A 26926-nucleotide genomic window follows, 5' to 3' on the forward strand; every position below is an offset into this window, starting at 1 on the left:
CTGGCCCTGCAGGAGTTCTGGCCCTCCTCAGAATTGGGCCAGTCAAGAAGACCTTATCTTGAGCTTCTGGGTTCTGATTTCTTATCATTATTTCACCATTTTATCTTTGGATTTCATTTTAAACACTTTTAACTTTCCATTAAAGATGTACAAAAGAGAATTTTGAAGATGTACTTTTAATATGTCATATAATTTAATTCTAGGGGCCTGGGGATTTAGCTCAGCGACATAAGCACCTGCCTTGCAAGCAGGCGGTCGTGAGTTTGATCCCTGGTACCGGAAAAAAGAAAAAAAATGTAATTCTAGATAAAATAATTCTCAATGATATTGAAGTATGGTATTTTTAGGGCAGTTCAAGACTTCAGTGTTTTTTTTAAGTCTGTATTCATGTCCAGATTCTGCTGCTTACTAGTTCCTGAGACCATTGGTATATACTTTAACTTCTTAGTCTTGAAGTCCTCCCCTCTACATGGGTGAATATGATTAATGTGTTTGAGTTCAATAAAGTAATGCTCAACACCCAGCAGAACTTCTAATCCATAGACTGTTGTTTGTGAAAACTTTTAGAAGAAATATTGATTTAGAAATCTTTGCAAGAGGTATTTTTGTTATTTATAGTATTCTGACATATACCACAAAAATGAATTTTAATAAGCAAGCAGAGTGAAATAATTTACCTATTCACATTAAAAAATGACTACACAATATGTGTAGAAATACGATTCCCTGTAAACTTCAACTACTCAGTTTTCTAGACACACTTACATTTAGTATTAGTGACAAAAGTTGTCATAGTCTATAGATTACATTTTATTTCTTTCATTTCTCAAGTATATCTTATTGTCAAAATTCATTTAGTCACTGAACAATTGCTGAGCATCTGCAGTGTGTCAGATAGAGTTGAACTTTGGAGACACTAAAATGAGAGCGCTAAATTCTTGTCTGCACAGAATTCAGAATTGACAGAGCTATACACAGGATTATGGGACACCAGAGAGGAGAGGATCCTGACCTGAAGGAGGAGTGTAGGTTAGAAAAGTGTCCTAAAGATTAAGGTGCCTGAACTAAGCCTTCCAGAAAGCATAGAAGATAGAGTGGAAGGATTAATTACTAGTCAAGCCACAGGAGAGAAATGCAGAGAACATTAGGGTTAGAGTTAGATTTGGGGTCAGTGTTACAATCAGGAATAGAGTTGAGGTTACTGTTTACTGATCATTTTGTCCAGTCCTCATCCTACTACTCACTGAGGAAGAGCAAACCTAGATGAAGGTAGAGTCCTTAGCTCATTTCTATAGGTAGTAGAACAGAGGTTTCATCTCCAGGCTCTCTCTGGCTAGAAATGCTAAACATTTAAGTTGTAATCAGTGTGTCTATTAGACTATTTTATTTTTAATTTGTAAAGAAATTTTATTTTAAAGGAAATAAAACCAAACAAATGAAACAGAATAATTCCTATCAAAACAAAACAATGAAAGTGATACAGGGCTTCAAAACAAGACAATGGGAAATCAGCAATGGCTACCATAATGTATCTTGTTACTTCAAAAAAACTGTCAATACCGTCAGATATAATAGAATTAAACAAAACATAACAGAATAAAACCAAACCAAACAAAGCAGTGAAAATGATACAGGACTTCAAAGCCAGTTAATAGGAAATTAACAATGACTACCACCTTTCCTTTTTAGACATTCCCTCCCCTTTGATTTTCACAATATCTATTGTATATTTTAGATTCCACTAACTCCTTCAGTATTTTCTACTAGGGAGACACCATAACATTCACCCATATGATTCTAGACTATTTCACCTATGGACATGATCCCACATGGCATCATTTTCTTATATGAGTCTTGAAGTTATCCTTTGTAGCTGAGTAGTTTCCTATTGTATGAAAATACCATATCTTTCTTATCCAATCCGTGGTTGATGAACAGGCTACCTCTGCTTTTTTCTGGGTCCCTATCACATGGAGCATTGTCTTGTCTCCTGTGACCTTCAGTCCATGAATTTTCTTTCTAGTCAAATGTTCATATCAATCAATCCTGCCTCCTGATCTACTGTCTGTGTTTCTTTTTATTGATGAATTGAGGCCATCTACATTAATGGCTATGATTGACATGCATTAGCTCATCTCTACCATGCTATCCTCCTGCTGTTGGTCTCCCACTTTTCTCCTCAATTGCCTGCCCTGCTTGGCAACCCTCCTTTGTTACAGTTCCTCAAACCATGATCACATTTATCTCTCTCTAGAATATCCTTCAGCATTCTCTGTAGGGTTGGTTTGGTGGTCATGAATTCCTTCAGTTGTTCTTTTATCATGAAAGTATCATATTTATCCATTAATTTTGAAAGATAGTTTTCCAGGGTACATAAATCTGGGTTGGAATCTGTTTTCACTCAGGACTTAAAATATTTCACTCCACACTCTTGAACTGATGATTTGTGCTGAGAAATTTGATATGATTCTGATGAGTTTTCCTTTACAGGTGATCTGTTTCTTTCCTCTAACAGCTTTTAACATTCTGTTCTTGTGCTGAATTTCTGGGACCTTGATTATTATATATCTGTGTGAAGATCTATTTTGGTTATGACTAGTTGTCTAACTTATTTATATGTCAGGTCCTTTTCTTGTGCTTGGGATGTTTTCTGCTATTACTTCTGTAAATAGTCTTTTGATGCCATTTGTGTTGGCCCCTGCGTTTTCACTGACACCTATCACTCTTAAATGATTTCTCTTTATGTCATCTTGCAGTCATTGAATTATTTTTTCCTGTCTCATTATTTTTAAGAGATCTTTCCTTTTATGATTGCTAGCTGCAATCCTGTCTTCAAGGTGTGAAAGTCTATCATCAGTTTATTTCAAGCAGCTTTTCCAGTTTTCAATGGAGTTTTTTAAAATTTGTTTTTATTTAAAGAAAAACTAAACAAAACAGAAAACAGGTAGAAATAATACATACATTCAGAGAAAAAAATAAACAGTAATAAATCACTAGCTGATGTTTACATATTGTTGTTTTACAAATAGTTGTTCAAAATACAAAAATAGAACATATAAAGTGGGAATTCAAATAATGGGAATGCAAACAGTTCTGTTCAACTGTCCAACAAAAACTTAGTAACATGGTTGTCAATCCTATACACTTAAAAATACATGCAGTTTTCCATATCTTCATTTATGTTTAGATTAATCAAACTAAAGCAGGTTAACATCATTCTGAACAAGGAATAATAGTATTGCTGGATTTCACATCATGACACTCCATGATCAGCACTGGGTACTGTAGTGTCTTTTTAAAAAAAATTTAATTTAAAGAAAGACTAAACAAAACAGAAAATGGGTAGAAATAATACATAATTTTTTTCTTTTTCCTTTTTATCGGTACCAGGGATCGAACTCACAACTGCCTGCTTGCAAGGCAGGCGCTTATGCCACTGAGCTAAATCCCCAGCCCCTAATAATACATAATTTCAAAGAAAAAAACTAAACAGTAAGAAATCACTACTTGATGATTACAGATTGTCTTCTTACAAATAGTTATTCAAGATACTAAAGTGGAGCTTATAAAGTTGGGATTCAAACAGTGAGACTGCAACCAGTTCTCTTCAACTATCCAAAAAAAACTTAGAAATATGGTTATCAATCCTATACACTTAAACATACATGCAACTGCATGTATCCATCTCTTCAATTATATTGAGATTGAATAAACCCAAGCAGGCTAATATCACTCTGAACAAAGAATAATACTATTTCTGGGTTTCATATTATGATACTCCAGGATCAGAACTGGGTACCTTAGTGTCTACCTTTCTTCAAAGCATCTGTTCATTTCATCATGTGTCATATGTTCAGTTCTCATAAACTGTTTATAGATTCTACACATGCATGAGTCTTACCATGTATTTCTATCCTTTCTATATTAGAGGGAGAAACAAAACAAAGCAAGGTGAAACAGAACATATTCCTATAAACACATGAAACAAAATAAACATATAAGACTGTTGTACAAGGAGTTCTATCATAGTTCCTGTGTTGTCTCTTGTTATCTCTAATAGAATTGTCTATATCATCAGACATAGTATAATTGAATATGTCAGTACATAACAGTATTAATAAAAACACAACTTTGTATATAGTATAGAACTTCAAAAACCAGCAGTTATCAAACCAGAATGTGTTATCATTGAGTCTTGTCATCTTCAGTGTAGTTGCCTATACTCTCAGACTTGGTACTATCAATCATATCAGTTTTGAATATAATCTTCTCTGCCTCATTTTTGTTATGCTCTTTTTTGCCATCAGTTGTCTGCTTATCTTCTTCATTCTATTTTCTGCTCCATTCATTGAGGCCTCTCTGCCACTGTTCCTGGAGTCCTAGTACTTTCTCTCTCTCTAGAATGCCCTGCAGTATTCTCTGTAGAGTTGGATTGGTGGGTGCAAATTTCCCAAGTTCATCTTTGTCATGGAGGCATCTTGTTTCTCCATTAATTTCTGGAGACAGTTAACCAGGGTATATCAATCTGGATGGAGGTTATTTTCTTTCAGGGCTTGGAATATTTTGCTCCAGGCTCTTCTTGACTTGATGGTTTGTGTTGAGAAGTCTGCCATTATTCTGATGGGCCTTCTTCTATAGGTTATCTGATTCTTGTCTCTAACAGCTTTTAATATTCTGTTCTTATATTGAATTTCTGGGATCTTGATTATTATATGCCTTCGTGTAGCTCTGTTTTGGTTGTAAGTGGCTGGAGTTCTGTATGCCTCATACATCAGAATATCATTTCCTTTTCCTATGTTTGGGAAGTTTTCCTTAATTATTTCTGTGAATAACTTTTGTAGTTCCTTTGTTTGTGTGCCAGCTTCTTCATTCACATTCTTTATTCTCAAGTTATAGATCCTCTTGTCATCTTTTAGCCTTTGTATTGTTAGTTTATTTCCTTGTTATTTTTAAAAAGTTTTCCCTTTCATACTCCCACATTGCAAAATTGTCCTCCAGTTTGGGTAATCTATCCTTAGTTTCTTTCAAGCTGATTTGCCATCTTTCCATAGAGTTTTTAATTTCCTGGTGATCTCTTTGAATCTGCTTCATGTATTCTATATTTTTTTATATTCGTTACCAAATGATTCTCTCCTGTGTTTGAGTTCCTCCCTTCTTCCATCTGTGTCTGCTTGAGGGGTGCTTAGTATCTCTTTTACTAATCTTCTTATATTTTGCTTTATTTGCTAAATATTTCACTTTTGAACTCATCTATGAGGTCCTGAATTTATCTCTTTATGTCCACTGGTGCTGTGTCTGATATTGAATGTTTGCTGTTCTCATTCTTGTTTGTATTTACCTGTCCTGGGTCAATATTCTCGGGGTTGGAGACTGGGGACTTTTTGTTGTTGCTTCCTCTTCCCATCTTTTTTGCTTCTTCCAGGAGGCCCCAGTTTCTTTGTTTGTTGGTTACAATTCTTCTGCAGAGGGCTGGGGATTTAGCTCAGCGGCATAAGCGCCTGCCTTGCAAGCAGGCAGTCGTGAGTTCGATCCCTGGTACCAATAAAAATGAAAAAGACAAAAAAAAAAAAAAAACAAAAACAAAAAACAAACAAACAAAAAAAAACAATTCTTCTGCAGAGTGCTGGCTAGATGACCCTTCACACACTGCAGTGTGCTAGTGAGTTGCAGACAGGGACAGCATATGCCAGCCCCTCCCCTCCAGATCAGTGAAGCTGCTGTGGCCTGCACTACTGTATTACTTTGCACCACCTCCCCTCCGGAGCAGCCAAACCTCGGAGGCTCCACTAGGCCAGTGTGTTTAGAGTGTGACACTGCTGCAGGGACTTGACCTCAGATAACGTATTGGGTCTCAGCTGAGTCACATGACCCAGGCCTAGCTCACTCCACCAATCCCATTCGGGAAGGGAACAATTGACTGAAGTCACTGCTGTCCCTTGTACTTGCCAGTCCTTCCCGGTCCCAGAATGTAGTCCCCTGAAGCTCCACAGGTTGATTTAGGCTCCCTGCCAACTCAGCTCTCCGTTTGGCTCACTGACCCCTGAACTCAACGTAACTGTACCTCCATTGAGGAGAAGCTGCAGGACCTCGGACAGCTTGGCCAGTCGCGGCGGGACCCTGGCAAGGTGCAGTGGGACCCCAGCAAGGTGCAGTGGGACCTTGGCAAATCGCAGCCATACCCCGGCAAGTCACGGTGTCTGCCAGTTGTGGCGGGACTTGGGGTGGTTGGCAGGTCGCCTTAATTTCTTCTTGGGATGAGAGAATTCATCTCCCTCTGTTTGGGGCTCCCCACTCTGTATTATGTTGAATTCTAAGTTGACTATCTCAGGGAGCTTCTGTAGCCAGTTGTTATCTATCTGCCATCTTTGCTCTTCCTCCTCCTCAACGGAGTTTTTAATTTCCTGGATATCTCTTTGTACCTGTTTCATTGTGGTTTCCATCATTTTCCTATTCTCCTCCTTTTTTGTAATCTATGTCTCCTTTAGATATGCTCAGCATTTTTTTCATTATGTTTGTCATTTTTTCTTTTACCTGAAATACTATTTCTAATCTGATTACTTTTACAGTCTTATGAAGTTGTTTCTTCACTTCAGTTGCTATCTTTTCATAAATTTCAGGTGTGTAACTTCCAATTTCTGTGTCTCTTAGACTTGTTCTGTGTGGGATGGAGGTCAGAGATTGCCTTTGCTCCTTTGTCTTACATTTTCCTGAGTTCCTCCTGATGAGCTGATTATGGGATCCCAGGTGCTTCAGTGTTGGATTCCCATGTGTGGTGTAGGCGAATGGGTCAGACACCTGGATTTCTCCTAACCTAGGTTCCCAAGGAGGCAGTGGGATATAAGGTGGGGTTCTCCAAACATTGTGGCTACACTGAGGCTCCCCTGATGGGGGAAGGCACACTGAAGCTTGGCTGACTGGTTCTCCTGGTCTACACTGTCTACAGTTTCCTGATAATGGCTGGTGGGCTTGCAGGGGTGTCTATGTTCAGTTTTTTCTTATAGTGTTTACAGTTCTATGATAATTACACTTTGCATCCCAGAGATATGCTGGGTATGGAGCCAATTTTGGCTTCTGAATGTGGGGTTTAGGATTAGTCTTTTATCAGTAGAGTTCTCCAGAGTCCAACTGCTCTCTGTTTCCTGCTGCTTGCTGCTTTAGATACTTCCTCGCTACTGGCCTTACTGATTACTTCACCCTCCAGAGGTGTGTGTGTGTGTGTGTGTGTGTGTGTGTGTGTGTGCACTGGACTGTTGTCCTGAGTCTTGGGGCTCCTGTCAGTCTTATACTCTAGACTATTGTAAAGTGTAGAAGCTAAAGTAAACCACAGCAGCATAATGAGACAATGCAGGAATGCAGTGGAGATGTGCATGGAAACATTTAGAAGGGCTCTTAGAGCTTTGAAGAAAGCACTGAGGATTCCTAGAACTGAAAATTTTATTTGCCATGCTTATGCCAAAAAAGTGCTACCATAAGTCCAAAGAATCAGTTTTAGACCTAAATTTTTCTAGACCTAATTTGTTGCTGAGCATAGAGGCGAGCTTTATAGCTAGGAATATTTCTGAATATGTGTAAGTTACTGATTAGAAGGGCAGTGAAGGCAGACAAACAAAGTCTCCATAGAGAAAGCTCACAGAGGAGTCTTTGTGCTGGAGTCCAGGAGCCCTACTTTGTCACTAGGCACTAGAAATCACATATTCTGCACACTTCTTCCCAAACCATATGCTGAAACTTGCACTCCTGTGTGATAGTGTTAGGAGGGTGCATGAGGGTTGGTGCTCCATAAATGGAAGTAGTGTCTGTCCCTAGTGAGGACAAGACAAGAAGGTGCTGCTGTAAACCCGGGAGCAGCAAACCTGTCACCAGACAGTAACTCTGGCAGGTCCTTGGATCTGGGCTTCCAACCTCCAGAACAATGAGGAATGGATGTCTATTGTTTATGAGCCACATGGTTATGTTTTTTTTTTAATTACAGCAATCCCTACAGATGGGGAACAGCAGATATTGATGTTCACAAGAATTCACTACAGTCTGAGCATTGTGCTGAGGTTTCATAAAAATCCCTATAAGGTAAGTCATTCTTCTCCCCATGCAACTGGGGCTTGTGGGATATTATTAAAGTTAGAGATCTTACCATAGCATAAGTAAATAGCAGAAACAGCTGAGGTTGAATTCAGTGACCTAATAATCTCTCAAGACAGTCTTTTTTTTGAGGGGGCAGGAGGGTTGCCTCTATCTGTAAAAGAAAAACCTTGCTTATATCTAGACATTTCCTTATTATTCAGTAAATATTTTAGTTGTAAAAATATTGGGACATTTCCCCCCATATTTCCACTCTCTTAGGTTGAATATCATTGGAAATGTTGCTGTAGGGAAGCAGAAGAAAATGTATGCAGATGTGTATAACACATTTCTGCCCAACAAATCTCACACTGCTAAAATCTTTAGAAAACTGAACAGGAAAAAGTAGGGACAGATAAAATGAAGCATTTTTACAAGTTACATATACACTCTTAGAATTTTTTTCTTTAAGATATGGTACAATTTCTACCAGTATAAAAATCAAAGGAGTCAAGTAATATGCCTAGAAACTGGAACACAAGAAGGCAAGACCTTGCTGCTGTCGAGATGCCCTAGTGTTGCCTCTGCCAGCAGAGCCTGGGAACAGAGTCATAGTCTGACCTTTGGACACTAGGGATTGAGAAAGACATATATTCATGGCACAGGGTGCGAGGGATGCTTGGTTTCCCATGGCTTGCGGAGCATTTTCTCATGTAGCTCTGTACACAGTGTCCCATTCTTTCCATCCCCAAGCACTCATGCCTGGGGCCAGAGATAAGAACTCAGTCTCTCTCCCTGAACAACCTGGGCTCCCTGCCTCCCTAAACAGATCCTATGGGTGACTGCCAACTGAGAGAAATCTGCATCCCATTCTTCTGCTTCCTTTCACTTGTCCATTTTTGGTTAGGTCTTTTATTTGAGGAAGCCAACTTTTTCTAGTTCTTTATGTATTTTAGATGTTAGTCCTCTGTTTGAGGAATAACTGGCAATTATTTTTCATTCTTTAGGTTTTCTTTTCACTCTGTTGTTTCTTTTGCTTCACAGAGGCTTTTTTACTTTATATGATCTCATTCATGGATTCTGTACTATTTTCTGTGCAGTTGGATTTCTGTTCAGTCTTTGCTTATGTCTATGCCTTCAACAGTTTTCGCTAGTTTGTCTTCCAGTAGGTTAAGTTTTTTTGTTTTAATATTTAGTTCTTTGATCCATTTTGATTTTAGCTTAGTGCATGGTGAGATATATGGGTCTAGATTTAACCTTCTGCATGTGAATAACATTTTTTTTTTTTGTACCGTGGATTGAACTCATGACCTCATGCTTGCCAGGCAGGCACTTGACATTAATTAAAAAGGTTATGTTTCCTCCAGTATGTTTCTGATCTACTTGTCAAAGATCAAGTAGTTGGATGTGCTTGGGGTTGTGTCTGCATCCTCTATTCTGTTAAGTTGACCCTGACACCTGTTTTTGTGCCAGTACGTGCTGTTTTCATCACAGTCAATTTGTAATATAACTTCAGCTCCATGTTTGTAATGCATCCCATTTTGCTCAGGATTGCTTTTCTGGATCTCTTGAGGTCTCATATAAATTTAAGGATTACTTTCTCCAATTCTATGAAGAATATTTCTGGTATTTGGTTGGGATTGTGTTAAATAGTATATATTAATTTTGGAAATATGGCCATTTAAAATGTCAATTCAGTCTATTAAGGAATGAGACAGCTTTCCATTTTCTGATGTCTTCTTTAATTGCCTTTTGCATAATACTACAGTTTTCTTGTTAAATGTCTTTCTCTTCCTTAGGCTAATTGTAAGTAATCTGTCTCAGTGTTATTGTGAATGGTATTTTTCTCCATAATTTTCTTTCTCATTATTGCTGAACAGGAGTGCTATTGATTTTTGTGTGCTGATTTATACCCTGCTACATTTGCTGGATTTTCTTATTAATTTTAGTAGTTTTTGGTGGACTTCTTCTATGTAAAGAATCACATCATCTCTGAATAATGGTAATTTGACTTCTTCCTTTGCTATACATAACCTTTTAAATTCTTTTTCTTGCCTGATTGCTTTTGATAATGTTTTGAGTACTGTATTGAACAGGAGTGATGATAATGGACATCCTTGTCTTGTTCCCAGTTTTAGAGGGAGAGCTTTTGGTTTTTCTTCATTTAATATGATGTTGACGTAGTTTTGTCATAAATAGCTTTTATCGGAATAGGGTATACCTATAGTTTGCAGGTTTTTTTTTTTTTTTAATCATGAGCGGGTGCTGGATTTTGTCAAGGGTTTTTCAGTACCTATTGAAATGATCATGTGATCTTTGTCCTTGTTTCTGTTTATGTGATGAATTACATTTATTGATTTGCATATGTGGAACCGTCCCTGCATCCCTAAAATGAAGCCTACCTGGTTGTAGTATATGATTTTTTTTGATTGTTGGCTGCATTCTGCACTATTTGTTGAGAATTTTTGCATCTGTATTCATTAAAGAGATTCGTTTATAGTTCTCTTTTTGGTTACCGATACTTGAGGTTGAACTCAGACTCTTTGCATCATTGAGCTATATTTTCAGTGTGTTTTTTATTTTAAAATTTTGAGGCAGATTTCTTGTAAGTCATTATGCTACCCAGACTGAGATGAAACTTGCTATCCTACTGGTCAGCCTGTCAGAGTGCTGCCATTGCAGATGTGCACCAGCACATCTAGTTCAGTTTCTCTTTTAAACAGCTGGATTAGCATAGGTTCTCATGAGAATTCAACTCATTTACCCACTGGATCATGATGTAGTTTTATTTATTAGTCTGCTGGCTGAGCTGTGTGCCAAGGATGCAAAATTTGTGGGACTCTTTTCACAAGAACAGTTGACCTGTGGTTGGTTTCATGGTCAGTGAGGCTGGCTGCTCTGAAGATAGGGGAAGAGTTCTGGCTGCTGCTCAAGCTCCTGCCTCATCCCTGATCCCCAGGGATATGACTCCACTCAGAGTCTGCAATCACAGGCCTTTCAAGCCGTCGTGTCAAGTGTGTGACATGGGAATCTGGTGTGTGCTGTTAATCACGTCTCTTTAGTGCCAGAGTCAGATGGCTGTGCAAGGGCAGAGCATATTTTCTACCATGTTATTGTCTTTCTATCAGATAAGGGGGATTTACAGCAGTCTTTATCTGAGAATGCACATAAGATCCCAGTAATGTCTGCAGATCTTGGAGTGGCAAATGTGTACACCTCTGTTTTCCTATGCATACACACCTATATTATAGTTTTATCTATTTTAAGTTTTGGCTTTTTATTAGTCCATGTTTGCAGTACATAATGATTATGTTCATCATAGAGAGTTGTTACCTGGACATAATGTAGCTTAATTATTTTTACATCTCTTTTTCCTCTCTTCTCTCCTCACTCTCTCCATCTCTTAGTCTCCTTCTCTTTTTACAGAGGCCTAGTAAGAAATTAAAAACAACAGCAGCAACAACAAACTAATAACACAGAACAGTGGCATCCACAAGTTATGTGGATGTGGTCTCTCTCAGGACATCTTGCTGGACACCTTTTGCCTTCATCTTGGGATGACTTGGGATGGTGCTGTGACTGGTGAAGCCAGTGGTTAACATAGGCCTTCAGACACAGTGGTGGCCTCAGAGGACTGAACATGTTCTAAAGGGGGAGTCATCTTCATTTGGAGCTGGATGACATAAGATGTCATACAGCTCAGGAGAGGGCATAATGTAACACATGCTGTTTGTGAGGTTTTCCATACAATTATTTGGGGCTAGAGTGGACTGTGTGTGGCTGAGTGCACATATGGGGTATGAATGAGAAGAGTCTCCCTGTGAGCTCATTGAAGTATGGGGTAGCAGCAGGACAGTGAAAACACCATGTTCCCACTTGGGAACAGGTTGCAGGCATCAGAACAGGCCTCAGACTGGGCTGCAAGAGAGGCATGAAGTTCCCTTGTGGCTGGGAACACAGAAAACACCTCTGTTTCTGGAGAGTTGTTCAGGGGGTTTTCTGTGGGTGAGAATGTAAGGAACAGACTGGAAGCCTGTAACAGCAAGAGCTGAGCACTGGAGTAGTGAATGATACTCAGGGTTCACCTGGAGCTGCTGTGGATTTGGTGAGCGTGGGCCAGGGTCTGTTCCTTTTGTAGGGATGGAATCTTGCAATGGCAACTGCAAGGGCTGTGGGAGCTTTTCCTTTGGGCTATCTACTCAGACTGTGGCACAATGCTGGAGATATTCTGAGTCACCTGTGCCTCTGCAGTTTGGGTTCCTGTCCACTCTGCCTGTCCCTTTCCAGTGGTCCCAGATTTACCCTGCACACAAGGGATCCAGTGTATGGTTGCCTCCTGCATTGGGACACTTAGCTCCTGTGCCCACATTATTCAGAGAGGCTGCCTGGTACCTGTTTCCTCTGTCTGTGACCTGATGTTCTCCCTACATTTTTGCATTCTCTTCTCAGGGGTCTAAATTACATCAGTCATGCATCTTATCAGTAAAATACAATCTCTCTTGGTGTACACAGGTGACTGACTCTAGGGACACTAAAATATTCAGGTAGCTAAGCACCTGATAAAAAATGGAGGAGTATTTGCACACTGTCTTGTTACTGTAAGTCATCTTCACATTATTTATTCATATTCTGTCTTTCTATTCTGTATTGTAGGAAATAATGTCAAGAAAAGAGTCTGCATGTGTTCAAGACAGATGAAACCATAGCATGCTTAACTACATTCAGATGTGCTGTTGATTGAATTCATGGACAGGAACTAATGGCACAGAATATTCACTATAATTTCCTGTATTTTTGGTCAGTCATGTATTGTGAGTATGCATTCATCTTTTTGGTACATCTCACGCATCTTACCCATATTTAAAGCAGGAAAGCATGGTTTGTGTATTTCCTTCTGAGCCCCAGAGTTTGTCTTCTATGCTCTATGGAGATGTCACCTATGGACCTCCACCAGTCCCTGTCCTCACTGGTGCCTAGCTTTCTCTACTCACAGAGCAATTAGGATGCTTGTTAAACTAAAAGGCACCAAAACTACTACTGCATACAGGAAGTGAATAGTTCAGGCTGCATCTCTTAAAATACACAGGTTTTGGGTCACTGAGGTATGAAGCTACACATGCCTGAGGTATGTGTATGTCGAGGGCAGGTACTGGAGATTGAAACCAGGGCCTTTGAACTAAGAACTGTCCCTTTTTAAATTTTGAGACAGGATCTCATTGAGTTGCTTAGTTGCCCAGCCTGGGATCGAATTTCACATCATCCTGCCTTAGTTTCCCAGGTATGACTTTGACTCAGCCTGTCTTCGATTCTGCCCTAATCTCTGGAATGTACAGATTACACAGAAGTACAGTACTGCAAGAAATCAGGCACTACATTTGCTCCTTTGCTATTTGCTAACCTAAAGCTAAATGAACTTAGTATGTATTTATAAGGATTAACTTAACTGGCATTTAGACAGGAGTCAGAGAATACTTGATGGGTATTTGAATTGATTCCAATCTTTTGCTATTACAATTTGAGCTATATGAATACTCATTTGCTTGTATTTTACCTCTTTTTACTTTTGAAGAATAAATCTCCAGAAATTTAATGCCAGGTCCCAGTGCTTGGGTAGATAGATTTTATAACTATAGATGGTTTTGTTTCTTCCTTTTTGGGATTGTGCCAACATAGCATTTTCCCAGAAATGTGTTTGTGGGCTGGTTCCCCACAGCCTCATCAATACAGCATGCTAACACCCTTTGGGGTTTGACCCAGAGAAAAATGGGGTTGCAAATTACTTTGACTTCTCTTATAGTACTTGTGTGACTTTGCAAATGCTCTGCAATAATTTACTTGGTGCTGTGAACTGCTGGCTCAGTGTTTTTTTGATCTATGTGCAAAAAGAGTCTAGAAGGACACAAAGAAATCCCTTTCCACATGGTGGTAGGACTTGGGGATGGGCAAGACTTCACAGGGTCTGTTTTTCAAAAAATATGAAACATTCTCTACTAAATAAGAAAAGCAGTTCAAACAATGTCTTGAAACAGTTTAACTGTTGAGTACCACTCTAGACTCGGGGCCAAAATTGAACACCCATGTGCCTATCCTTCTTGCTCCATGGAGAGACCTATAGGTGGTAGCCAGGGTCCTGGGGATGGGACAGAACTTGTGGAAATTTGTCAAGAAGTGTGGTGCCCAAGCGAATGTTTTCACATGGAGCACACTTTTAGGGTGTCAGCAGAAACTCACACTTCCTGAGTTTAATATGTGAAGTTTTCTAAAGGGGTGAACAGAAGGGGAAGGCTGGATTCACCTTCATCTTGTTTCTTTGCAGGCTGAAGCTCCAAGCTGGGTCAAGGCCTCAGAGCGATGAGAAGGAATCACATCTGCTCTGTGAGCAACTGTGTGGGAAGAGAGCTGGAACTCCAACGTTGGGGCCAACTGCCTCTCCCTGTCCTAAGAAAGCCAGGGGAATCTGGGTGGGGTCCTGCCAGTGGCCATCATCTCTGAGTACATACTTGCACATCTATAAAACAGTTTAACAATCTGACAACTTGATAACAGCAGTGAGGTACACATCAAGGGAAAACCCTGAGCCTACCTCACTGATCTCCTTTATACAAACATGTAGTCTGTTTTCACTTTGAATTACGTGTGAACTGAGAGGAAAGGGCCACGCTGTATTCAGCAGTCATGAGCACTGAAGACCCCACTATGAACACATCAAGGACTTACAGTTGGAAATGCCTCTGACCAGCCTTCTTTACTACATTAAACACAACTCAACAAGGGCACAGAGAGGAATTCCAGGCCCTTCTGCTCAGATAATTGTTGTGGATGACAGCTGAGTGCTTAAGAGGAGACAGCCAGCACTGAAGAGGGCACCAGACCTTGCCAAGGGTGACACTGTGAGGCATTCCAGACCTGAACTACTTCTGGGAAAGGTTATACTCTATTGAGAACACAATTCCATCCTAGAAAACTGTGCTCTACATTATTCTTTCAAGAATAAAAGTACTACTTTAGAAAGGCTACCTGTAACACTGCACCTCAAATTTTATGCTAAATAACTTACATGCATTATCATACAAAGAAGGGATAACTGAAAATTATGGTAAATGTTTGAATTTCAACAAAATTGTTACAGCAAAGGACAAATTGCCATTAAATTAATCTCCCTCAAAATCCTCCTCACTGCAGAACTGCTCTAGAAAGTAGCAAGAATAACAAGAAGTATGTTCAAAATAAGGGGGAGGATTTTGACAAGGATTAATGGCAATGTGTCTTTTATTGCAAAAAATTTTATTTTATTTTATTTATTTTATTTTATTTTATTTTATTTAAGAGGAAAAAGAGAAAAACACAAAACAAAACAAAGCAGTGTAAGGTTACACATAATACAGAACTACAAAAAAAATAACAGTAAGAAATCACCTGTTAATAGATTACATATTATCATCTTGGAGATAGTTGCTCAAATCACAGTATCAAAGAATACAAAGTAGACATTCAAACAGAGAGACTGCAAACAGCTGTGTTCAATGATCCAAAAACATTAATATAGTCAGCTATTTAACACCTCTAAACACACTTGCTGTTATGTCCGTTAGAGCTCTTTTTTTTTCCTCCCTCTCTTTTTTACAACAAAATTTACACATTTTGGATTTTATTACTCCTTAGTTCTTATTACTTTTTTGGGGGGGGGGAGAGAATAAAGTCAAATATGGCAAAACAAAGCTGTCAGTCAAAACCAAGGATAGACACAGCACATGATGTAGAACAGAGTACAAGGTTATTAACAATGGTTATCAACGTTGTCTCTTGTTTCCTTAAAAAGATTTGTCTATCTCATTAGATATTATAAAGTTGGACAAAACAGTAGACAACAAGACCAATAAAACTTAGGCATTGTAAACATTACAGGACTTCCAAAGGAGACAATAGTCAAACCAGAATGGGCATCGTTGTGAATCTTATTGCCTTCAAAGTAGTTGCCTATACCCTCAGACTTGATACTATCGCACAGAATGGAACAGAGTCTAATAGTCAAAACAAGATCGTGGGAGTATTACAGGACTTCAAAACAAGTTAATAGGAAATCGAAAAGAGTTACTATTATATATCCTAATTTTTAAAATTTTTCCCTTAATTAAAATAAACATAAGAAATAACTAAATAATTTTTTTAAAGAATAGTAGTTACCATAGTGTCTGTCTTTTTCCTTGAAATATTTGGATAAAACTTCATATACTATAGCTTCAAATATTTCCATATCAAGAAGCCCAGAATAAAGCCTTTCTAATTAATAAGTGAAAATTTCATAAGGCTTCAAGGCCACATAATGGGGAATCATTATTACCACATATGTTTATATATTTGAATCATTACTTACATTAGGGAAACTATTCGGTATTCATACACGCGAGATTGATTTATTTCACTTATGAGTATGGTCTCAAGCTGCGCCCATTTATTGATAAATATCTCAATGTGATCGTTCTTTATAGCTGAATAATATTCCATTGTATAGAAATACCACAACTTTTTTATCCATTCCTCAGTTGATGGACACTTGGGTTGTTTCCAAGATCTGGCGATTACAAATTGTGCTGCTATAAACATAGGTGCACATATATCACTGTGGTATGATGCTTTCAGTTCTTCTGGGAATATGCCTAGAAGTGGAATAGCTGGAATAAATGGGATTTCCAATCCCAACTTTTTGAGAAACCTCCAGACAGACCTCCACAAAGGCTGTACCAGTCTACACTCCCACCAACAGTGCAGGAGAGTTCCTTTTTCCCCACAGCCTCTCCAGCATTTGTTGTTGTTGGTTTTCTTGATCCTGGCCATTCTTTCAGGAGTGAGATGGTATCTCAGTGTGGTTTTAATTTGCATTTCTCTAATGACCAATGATGATGAGCATTTTTTCATGTATTTATTTGCCATTTGCATTTCTTCACTTGAGAATTGCGTGTTCATCTCAGATGCCCATTTTTGGATTGGATCTTTGAATTTTGGAGGTCTGAGTTTTTTTAATTCTTTATATGTTTTAGACAAGAGTCCCTTGTCTGAGAGAGAGTTCACTAAAATCTTTTCCCAGTTTGTGGGTTTTCTTTTCACTATGCTGGAGATTTCTTTTGACATGCAGAAACTTTTTAAAAAGAAGTGGTCCCATTTATTGATTCTGGGAAGTACTTCCCGTGCTGTTTGAGTCCTGTTCATGAATTCTCTACCTACTCCTATGTCTCCAAGGTTTCTACCCAATTTGTCTTCCAATAGATTTAGTGTTTCTGTTTTAATATTCAGATCTTTGACCCATTTAGATTTTAATTTAGTACATGGTGATAGACATGGGTCTAGCTTTAGTTTTCGGCAAATGGAGAGCCAGTTTTTCTAGCACCATTTATTAAAGAGACTGTCGTTCTTCCAGTGAACCTGCTTGGCTCCTTATCAAAGATAAGGTGGTTGAGTGTGTTTGTAGTTGTGGTTGTATCTTCTAATCTATTCCATTGATCTTCAGCTCTGTTTTGATTCCAATACCATGTTGATTTTACTACTGTTGCTTTGTAGTATAATTTCAAGTCAGGGATTGTGATGCCTCCTGCTTTGTCTTTGATGCTTAGAATAGCCTTTGCGATTCTAGGTCTCTTCTGGTTCCAGATGAAATTTAGGAGTGATTTCTCTAGATCTATAATGTATGTTGATGGTATTTCTATTGGGATTGCATTGAATCTGTATAAGAGTTTTGGGAGAATAGCCATCTTCACAATGTTTGTTCTTCCTATCCATGAGCAAGGGATGTCTTTCCATTTTCTGAGATCATCTTCAATTTCCTTTTTCAGTGTATTATAGTTTTCACTGTATAAGTCTTTCACTTCTTTCATAAGAGTAATTCCTAAATATTTCATTTTTTGCTTGCTAATGTGAATAGTCCAGTTTCTCTTATTTCCCTCTCTGTGATTTTGTTGTTTGAGTATAGGAATGCTATTGATTTCTGAGTATTGATTTTATATCCAGCCACATTACTGAATTTATTTATTGTATCTAAGAGTCTTTCAATGGAGCTTAGGGGGTCTTCTATGTAGAGTATCATGTCATCCGCAAACAATGACAACTTAACTTCTTCTTTTCCTATCTTTACCCCTTTTATTTCTCTTTCTTGCCTAATTGCTCTGGCTAGTACTTCCAGTACTATATTAAATAGGAGTGGTGATAAAGGACATCCTTGTCTTGTGCCTGATTTTAAAGTAAAGGCTTTCAATTTTTGGCCATTTAGTATGATGCTGGCTGTTGGTTTGTCATAAATGGCCTTTATTATATTGAGGTAAAGACCATCTATTCCAATTTTCTGTAGAGTTTTTATCATGAATAAATGTTGGACCTTATCAAAGGCTTTTTCTGCATCTATAGAAATGATCATGTGATTCTTATTTTTGGCTTTATTGATATGGTGGATTACATTTATTGATTTGCGTATGTTGAACCATCCTTGCATTCCTGGGATGAATCCCACTTGGTCATGGTGTATAATGTTCTTGATGATTTGCTGGATCCGATTTGCCAATATTTTATTGAGGATTTTTGCATCTGTGTTCATTAGGGAGATCGGTCTATAGTTCTCTTTTTTAGTTGGGTCTTTCTCAGGTTTTGGTACTAGAGTGATATTTGCTTCCAGGAATGACTTAGGAAGCATTGCTTCCCTTTCAATTTCATTGAATAGTTTGAGGAGTGTCAGCATTAGGTCTTCTTTGTATTTCTTGTAGAATTCTGCAGTGAATCCATCTGGGCCTGGGCTCTTCTTGGTGGGTAAGGACTTAATTACATTTTCAATTTCAGTAACAGAGATTGGGTTATTCAACAGTTTTATATCCTCTTGATCTAGCTTTGGCACTTCATATGCTTCTAAGAATCTGTCTATTTCTTCTGCGTTATCAAACTTTTGAGAGTAGAGGTTTTTGAAATAGGTGTTGATGATCTTCTGTATTTCTATTGGGTCTGTAGTGATTTCTCCTTTTTCATTTCTTATTGCATGAATTTGAGCTTTTTCTTCCCTTTTTGTAAATAAGGTTGGCTAGGGGCTTATCAATTTTATTTATTCTTTCAAAGAACCAACTCTTTGATTCGTTGATTCTTTGGATTGTTTTCTTAGTCTCTATTGCATTGATTTCTGCTCTGATTTTTATAATTTCCTCTCTTCTTTTGGCTTTGGGCTTGACTTGCTCTTCTTTTTCCAGCTGTTTGAGGTGTAGCATCAAGTTATTTATTTGTATTCGTTCTGTTTTCCTGATGTGGGAACTCAGTGCAATAAATTTTCCTCTCAGGACGGCTTTCATTGCATCCCACAGATTCCGGTAAGTTGTATCTGCATTTTCATTTTCTTTTAGGTATTGGTTGATTTCTTCTTTAATTTCTTCTTTAATTTCTTCCACTGATTACTCAAGAGTGTGTTTTTCAGTTTCCATGTGTTTGTGGGATTTTTGCAGTATCTTTTATCATTAATTTCTTATTTCAGAGCGCTATGATCCGATAACATGCAAGGGATGATTTCAGCTCTTTTGCACTTGTTTAAATATGTTCTGTGAGCTAATATATGGTCTATTTTAGAAAATGATCCATGTACTGCTGAGAAGAATTTGTATTCTGATGTTGTTGGGTGGAACATTCTGTATATGTCTATCAAATCCATTTGTTCACAGGTATGATTCAGTTCTGTTATTTCTTTGCTCATTTTCTGTCTGGTTGATCTGTCCCTTGGTGTCAATGGCATATTAACGTATCCTGTTACAATTGTGTTACTGATAATTTGAGTTTTCATTTCTGTTAATAATTGTTTTATATAACTGGGTGCTCTGGAGTTTGGTGCATATATATTTAAGATAGTTATCTCTTCCTCTTGCAGTTTTCCCCTTACGCGTATGTAGTGACCTTCTTTATCCTTTATGGTCATTGTTGGTTTAACGTTCACGTTGTCTGCAAACAGAATGGCTACTCCTGCCTTTTTTTGGATTCCTGCTGCATGAAGAATTGTTTTCCATCCTTTGACTTTCAGTCTTTGAGTATCCTTCTGGGTTAGATGGGTTTCCTGTAAACAGCATATGGTTGGATTTTGTTTCTTGATCCATTCTGCTAGTCTGTTTCTTTTGATTGGTGCATTGAGACCATTTACATTAATGGTTATTACTGTTAAATGTTGGTTAATTGAAGGAATCTTATCTCTCTGCTGTTGCATCTTTATCTTTCTGTTCTGTTTAATTATTTGCTTTGCTTAGTGGTTTTTTCCTTTGTGTATCTAAACTGTCTTTCAATATTTTTTGCAGGGTTGGTTTGGTGTTCATGAAGTTCTTCAGCTGTTCTTTGTCATGGAAGTATCGTATTTCACCATCTATTTTGAATGATAGTTTTGTAGGATATACCAGTCTAGGTTGGAAATCGTTTTGCTTTAGGATCTGGAATACTTCACTCCATGCTCTTCTTGACTTTATTGTTTGTGATGAGAAGTCTGCTGTGATTCTGATAGGTTTTCCTTTATAAGTGATCTGTCTTTTCTCTCTGACAGCTTTTAATAATCTATTCTTGTGTTGGATTTCTGGGATGGTGATTATTATATGTCTGGGTGTAGTTTTATTTTGGTTATGACTATTTGGAGTTCTATATGCTTCACTGATCCTGATGTCAGTTTCTGATCTCATGCTTGGGAAATTTTCAGCTATTACTTCTCTAAATATCCTCTTGATATCCTTTATGTTGTCTCCTTCTTTTTCATTAATCCCTATCATTCTTATGTTATTCTTCTTTGCATCATCTTGCAGTTGTTGAATTGTTGTTTCCTGATTCCTTGTTATTTTCCAAAGATCTTTCCTTTCCTGTTCACTAGCTGCAATCCTGTCTTCAAGGTCTGAAATTCTATCTTCACTTTCATTAAGGCGGTTTTTACAACTTTCAGTGGAGTTTTTTATTTCCTGTATATCTCTGTGCATCTGCATTATGTATTCTGTTTGTTTCTTATATTGCTCATCTAGGGATTCTATCTTTTTGTTTAGTTGCTCCAATTTTTTATCTGTGTTTTCTTTAGATATATTTAGAATCTCTTTCATTTCTTTTATCATTACTTCTTTTATCTGGGAAATTATTTCGAGTTTGAATTTCTTTAAAGCTTCCTGGAGTTGCTTGTCAACTTCAGTAGCTATTGTGTCTGATATATGAGGTGGATGGGGTATATTTTCTTCTAAATACATTCCTCCTAGGGTTTCCTGAGATGGGCTGGAGGTTTGAGGTTGTAATTTGGTCTTTCGTTTTGTCATTTTCCTATATTTCTGTGTTTCAAGTGTTATTTGAAAGCTTCCTCAGGATCTGTTGAAAATCCCCTTCTATGTTTGCAGCTACTGTGACTCTGGCACCATGCTACCCCAAGCCATTGGGCCTGCAGAACCAATGGCCCTCCTCTGCTTGTTCAGAACTCCAAAGTTCCAGACAAGCTGGGCCTCAGGGACACTGTGCGCCCACCTGCCCCTTGGAAGCTCCACAGCTCTTCAATCGCAGCCGGGTTAGGGTACTCACCACAGGCCGCAGTGCCTCAGGAGCCTGTGATCCCTCCCTGCTTGCAGAGATATCCACTGTCCTCCAGACAAAGGAAGGGGCTTCTCCAGGCTCTCCAGATCCGCCTAGCTCCTCCTCTGCACACTGATGGCTAGGCGCGGCTGGGCTTGGGGGATAGTGTAGGCCCGCCCACCCATTGGGAGCTCAGCAGACCTCCAACTGTAGCCGGGATGGGGAGGCGGATATAGTGGCCTCTAACCTACTGCTCCACTTCACTGCACCCAGAAGCCTGGGGGGTCCAGAACAGTCTGAGATTTGGGCAGAGTGTGCTGGGCACTCACCACAGGCTGAGGTGCCTCAGGAACCTGCAATCCCTCCCTGCTTGCAGAGATATTCAGTCCTCCAGACAAAGGAAGGGACTTCTGCAGGCACTCCAGATCTGCCCAGCTCCTCCTCTGCACCCCGATGGCTAGGCGCGGCTGGGCTTGGGGGATAGTGTAGGCCTGCCCACCCGTCGGGAGCTCAGCAGACCTCAAGTGTAGCCGGGATGGGGAGGCGGATGTAGTGGCCTCTAATCCACTGCTCCACTTCACTGCACCCAGAAGCCTGGGGGGTCTGGAACAGTCTGAGATTTGGGCAGAGTGTGCTGGGCACTCACCACAGGCCAAGGTGCCTCAGGAACCTGCGATCCCTCCCTGCTTGCAGAGATATTCAGTCCTCCAGACCTATTGCAAAAAATTTTAAAGTTTTAAATATATCATATTAAATTTATATTTATATGTTAAATTTAAATTTATAGTATATACTAATAAACAGTCTAATGTTAGAAGTATACACTACCTTCAGAGTGGGGAGGACCAGAAAGGATTCCTATAGAACACAACAAGTGAAGATGCGCAGCAGTCTTGGCTCAGCTGGTGAAATGAGCCACAGGGAAACACTGGAAACATGCCCATCCCCTCTCCTGAGGCTGCTGCCTTCTTTGTGCCCAACATCAAGCTCATATCAAACTGTCCAGCTTGGTCATGGCAGTCTTCTCAAACTCTCCTGTCAGGAGATGCACCCAGATTCATATAACCTTAGTCATCATGGAGACAACTTCTGCTTGCTTGGCTGAGCCTGGCCTATGTCTAGGCCCTGGCACACTTGAGTTGGATGAGCATGGTGCATTGGCCATGACGCTGAGCTGTTCTTGACTGAAGTTGGGCATGTGAGTTCTTGAGAAAGGCCATTTATGTTTCAAGTGTCTAAGCCCCACTGGCCAGCTCAGCATGTCATTGCCTTCCCCTGACTTCCTGTGTTTTAGGAAACCTCGTCCCACCCAACGTCTGTCCGCCTTTCTCTTCCTCGACATCTTCCATCTTGGGCAGCCAGTTCTTATCTGCCAGGACCAGGCTTCTCTGAAACAGGCAAAATGTGAGCTCTTCCTGAGGCCACTACCCCTACTCCTCTGTCCCACTGTCACTTAGCTTCTCTGGTCCTCTCCATCCTGAGTAACTCAACCCAGACTAGCTGCTGCTTTAGGCATCATCTGCAGCCATAAAACCTGGATGAGCTAACAGTGTGTCCTTATATCCCTGTTCCAGTGCCATTTTCCCACATTGAGTATCTTGACTGTATCTGATGAACAGTATATAATTTTCCAGGGACTGCATCTGCCTTTATGAGTCAACTGGGAAACAGATGGAATCTTACTCATCACATTTTTGGGCCTTTAGAAAGACTTGCTTCTTGGTATGTTGTTTTGCTCTTGGTTTTCTCACAGGCCAAGTGTAGGATGAAATGTGTGTCTGCCTCTTTTCATATTCACAAAATGTATTTGTAATAATGCACAAATATTTGTTCAACTTACTTCAAATAATCAGTTTTCCTTCGACTTTTATGCAACCCCATATGGAACCAAATGGATTAAATTTTTATTCTCTCCTCTCATCTTTATGCTTCTAAAGCACAAGAAAATTTAGAGGTATAGAGTTTAAGTCCAGGTAACTCTGGCCTGTGTCTACATCCTGACAAATTTGAGTGGAGAACTGAATAAGCAGATAACACTCATGATGAAGGTTTGTTATTATTGGAAACTCCAAAGTGAGCATTTAACATAGTTACTTATACTCTGGATGCTTCTTGAAACAGTTGAAATGCTTTAAAGAAAGCATGCAGGCAGAGGGTGGGAGAGAAGGTACTGATCATTCCATGGCCATGGAGATAGATGCTATCATAACCCCTGGTTTACAGTAGACCTGATGGTTTCTGCCCAGAGTTGTTTGCTGCTGTGCTTCAGATAATGGCTCCCTGGAGACCCATCCATGCAGTGAAGGCTCAGGCCATAGCCTGATGTTGTTGGAAGGTGGTGGAACCTTCAAGAGGTCATTAGGAGCATGCCCTTCACAAGGACTGGGAACACAGGAAGAGAACTTCCTGTCTCTCTCTGGCTTCTGGTTGCCACAAGATAAAACCCTGCCTCTGCCATGCATTCCTGCCATGTTGGGCTGCCTCATAGCAGGCCCACAGGAATTGGGTGGTAGCTTACTGACTGACACCTCTGGATCTGAGAGCCAAGGTAAGCCTTTCCTCCTTTTAAATTGATTAATCCTGTGTGTCTTCCAAAGTAATGGGAAGCTAACTCACACTTGTCCAGCTACTATAACTTCTTGAGGCAGGCTGCCATGACCTCCAGCCCAGAAGGCCTCTCAGGAAAACTTGCTAGATATCTATGGAGCAACTATTGGGCCTGACCTGTAGCTCTCAAGTTTGTACTGCAATATGTGCTTCATATTCTGTCCTTGTTTCTGTGCTTGATATTTGATCCTTGTTTCAGGCATGTTATTTTATCCCCCAGGAATGAAGTTCTACTGCGTATATTTACAAGAAGACTGTTAGTATGAGAGCATTAGTGGGTAGTCCTCCTGTCCATAGGAAAGAGAAGGGGTTGGAAACATTAGTATTTGATGGTATTGAGTCAGGAAAGCAAGGCATGGCAAAGCTGGTTGGGAGAGCAAGCATGACCAGATCACAGGACGTATGGAAAACAATTCTGAGGACCCTACATGTGAACCCCATTGTGTGAGAACTTCTGAAGTATGGAATGAACAAAAAGACTATCATGATTAAGCACTTGTGATTGTGTCTCTTTAGGGTAGCTCTCACTATGCCCTCAGGGTCTACCTTTGTTTTATATTTATATTTTTATTTTGGTTTTTATTTTTCCTCTCTTTTACTCAGTCTAATTTCACTCTACAGAGCTAGTTTTGTTATGGCTTAACTGTAACCAATGCACCTCCTCTTGTTCTGTATGTGCCGATAGGGTTAAGTTTCTAATCCTTGTAAAAACTTAAGTTTCAGCTTCTTGTAACTTTCTCCCCCTTCTACATGTTATTGCTAATGAGCTGTCCCAAGATAATTAACTTTCTACTTTCTTCTCCGCATGTTATTGCAGATGTGCTATTCCGAGATAATGTTTATCCACAGGATGGGAGTAACGAAATGCACCAAAAGCTCCAGATGTTATCAGAACTAAGTCGACAGCTTTACAGTTTCCAGAGGCTGTCAGGACTAAGTCAACAGCTTAACAGGTCTGCAGGGTTTTTTCTCTCTCTCTCTCTTGCTTTTAAAATCCCTTTCTTCAGTCTCTGCTGCTGCAGTCTCTGGGTTGATCCTAAGGGGGCTGCATCGCCAGGCCTGAAATAAAAGCCTTTGCTCCAAATTTCTTGATTCCTTGCTTCCTTGGATTTTATTCCTGGGTCCGAGCTATCTCAGTTTCTCCCTTACTCTTCACATTTAATTTTTCCTATCTCAAATAACTGAGAAATATTACCATGGTTTTTTCTTGTTTTGTTCAATTCTTTGCTTGAAATGGAAATAATCCAGAAACCACTTTTAGGAGACTCTGAGGGTGTAGACACTGTTACACCCTCAAATCTGTAACAGTATGTTATGTTATTCTGTCTTATGACATGGTCTATCTTTTGATGATATTATCCTAGTGGATCTTTAAATCAGGAGCAGTGATTCTACAGGCACTTGCTGTAGGATATCATTCTTCTGAATGCACTTCTGAGCTCTGGACTCCGGAAGGCATAGATGAAGGGGTCAATGACTGCATTGCACATGATCAGCATGCCATTAACATGAAAAAGGGATATGTAGCAGGTACAGTAAGGGTTGTTGGGACAGAAAGTAACTAAGAGGATATGAAGGATAAAAGGAGCCCAACAAAAGATGAAGACTCCCAGAAGAATAGTCAGGGTAATGGCTCCTCTCATGTTGCCTCTGGGAAGGGTAGAGATATTCCTGGCATGAGAACGAGCCATCAAAAACATGTGTACATAGAGGCAGAGGATAAAGACCAGCATCAGTGGGAACAGTGATGTGAAGGTGAGCACTGTGGGGACATGATGGGAGAAGAGCACCATGGTAATACCACTCCCAATGCAAAAGGTCCAGATGATTGACAGGACAGCAATTGTGCGGTGCATGGTCACAATGCTGTGGTACTGTAGGGCATGGAAGATGGTGATGTAACGGTCAACAGCAATTGCCAATAGGCTAAAGATGGAGCCAAGCAAAGAGAGGATGAACATGGTATCAATGATGTCATCTGTTGTGGTTTCAAAACTGCCATGAGGCTTGAAATATCCCATGTTTCTGAACATTATCAGGATACTTTCCAAGATCTTATACAGGCTGCCTAACATGTCAGAAATGGCCAAACTACAGATGAAAAAGTACATGGGGAACTGGAGATTCTTATTCTTGATCACAGCCAGGATTATGATGAGGTTTTCTAAAACCCCAGTGATAGAAATTATGAAAAATATCTCTTCTGGTAAAGCCACATGGGGGCAATCTGAATTGTTTCTTGCTGTGCCATTGACATTTCCACTTGCATGGATAATGTGCTTCATTTCTTTTTTCTGTGCTTAAGACCTCTGGCCTCACAGAGAACTTGGTTGATTCTTTAGAATATCTTCCTCTTTGTAGCACTTGCTGGATGTTTGAGTATAAAACCATTCAGTGGCCTAAAAGAGAACATATGGAAATATCCATTGCAAAGTAGACTACAAAATTTTTAAAAAGCCACATTTGCTTTAAGATAATTCAATACCCTCTATAAATATCATAGTGTAGCCACTTCAATAAAACAATTTACTGAGCTCCCATTTTAACCCTTTGTGTATAATAACATCAGTGCAATTTTGAACCCTGAGATAATGATAAAGACAATTTTGAGTCTTACATAATGATAAAGGTCATTCTCCATCCTCTTCCCTCCCATCTGCTCTTCCTTGGAAGGCAGGTGTCTGTGTGTGTGGGAGAGGTCAGAGCAAATAGCAGTACCAGTAACAAC

At 39.4% G+C, this 26926-nt stretch overlaps 1 protein-coding gene across 1 annotated transcript; it reads right to left on the reverse strand.

Annotated features, from left to right (window-relative positions):
- Positions 1–24795: 24795 nt before the first annotated feature.
- Positions 24796–26599, reverse strand: Mc2r (melanocortin 2 receptor). Its single transcript, NM_001172982.1, is given in 1 exon segment — positions 24796–26599. A coding segment is annotated over 1 exon segment (894 nt). The 5' UTR covers positions 26484–26599; the 3' UTR covers positions 24796–25589.
- Positions 26600–26926: the final 327 nt, after the last annotated feature.

The sequence above is a fragment of the Cavia porcellus genome, unplaced genomic scaffold (assembly GCF_034190915.1).
Source record: "Cavia porcellus strain 051 isolate PalLab524CR breed Dunkin Hartley unplaced genomic scaffold, mCavPor4.1 scaffold_20, whole genome shotgun sequence".
Classification (NCBI taxonomy): Eukaryota; Metazoa; Chordata; class Mammalia; order Rodentia; family Caviidae; genus Cavia; species Cavia porcellus.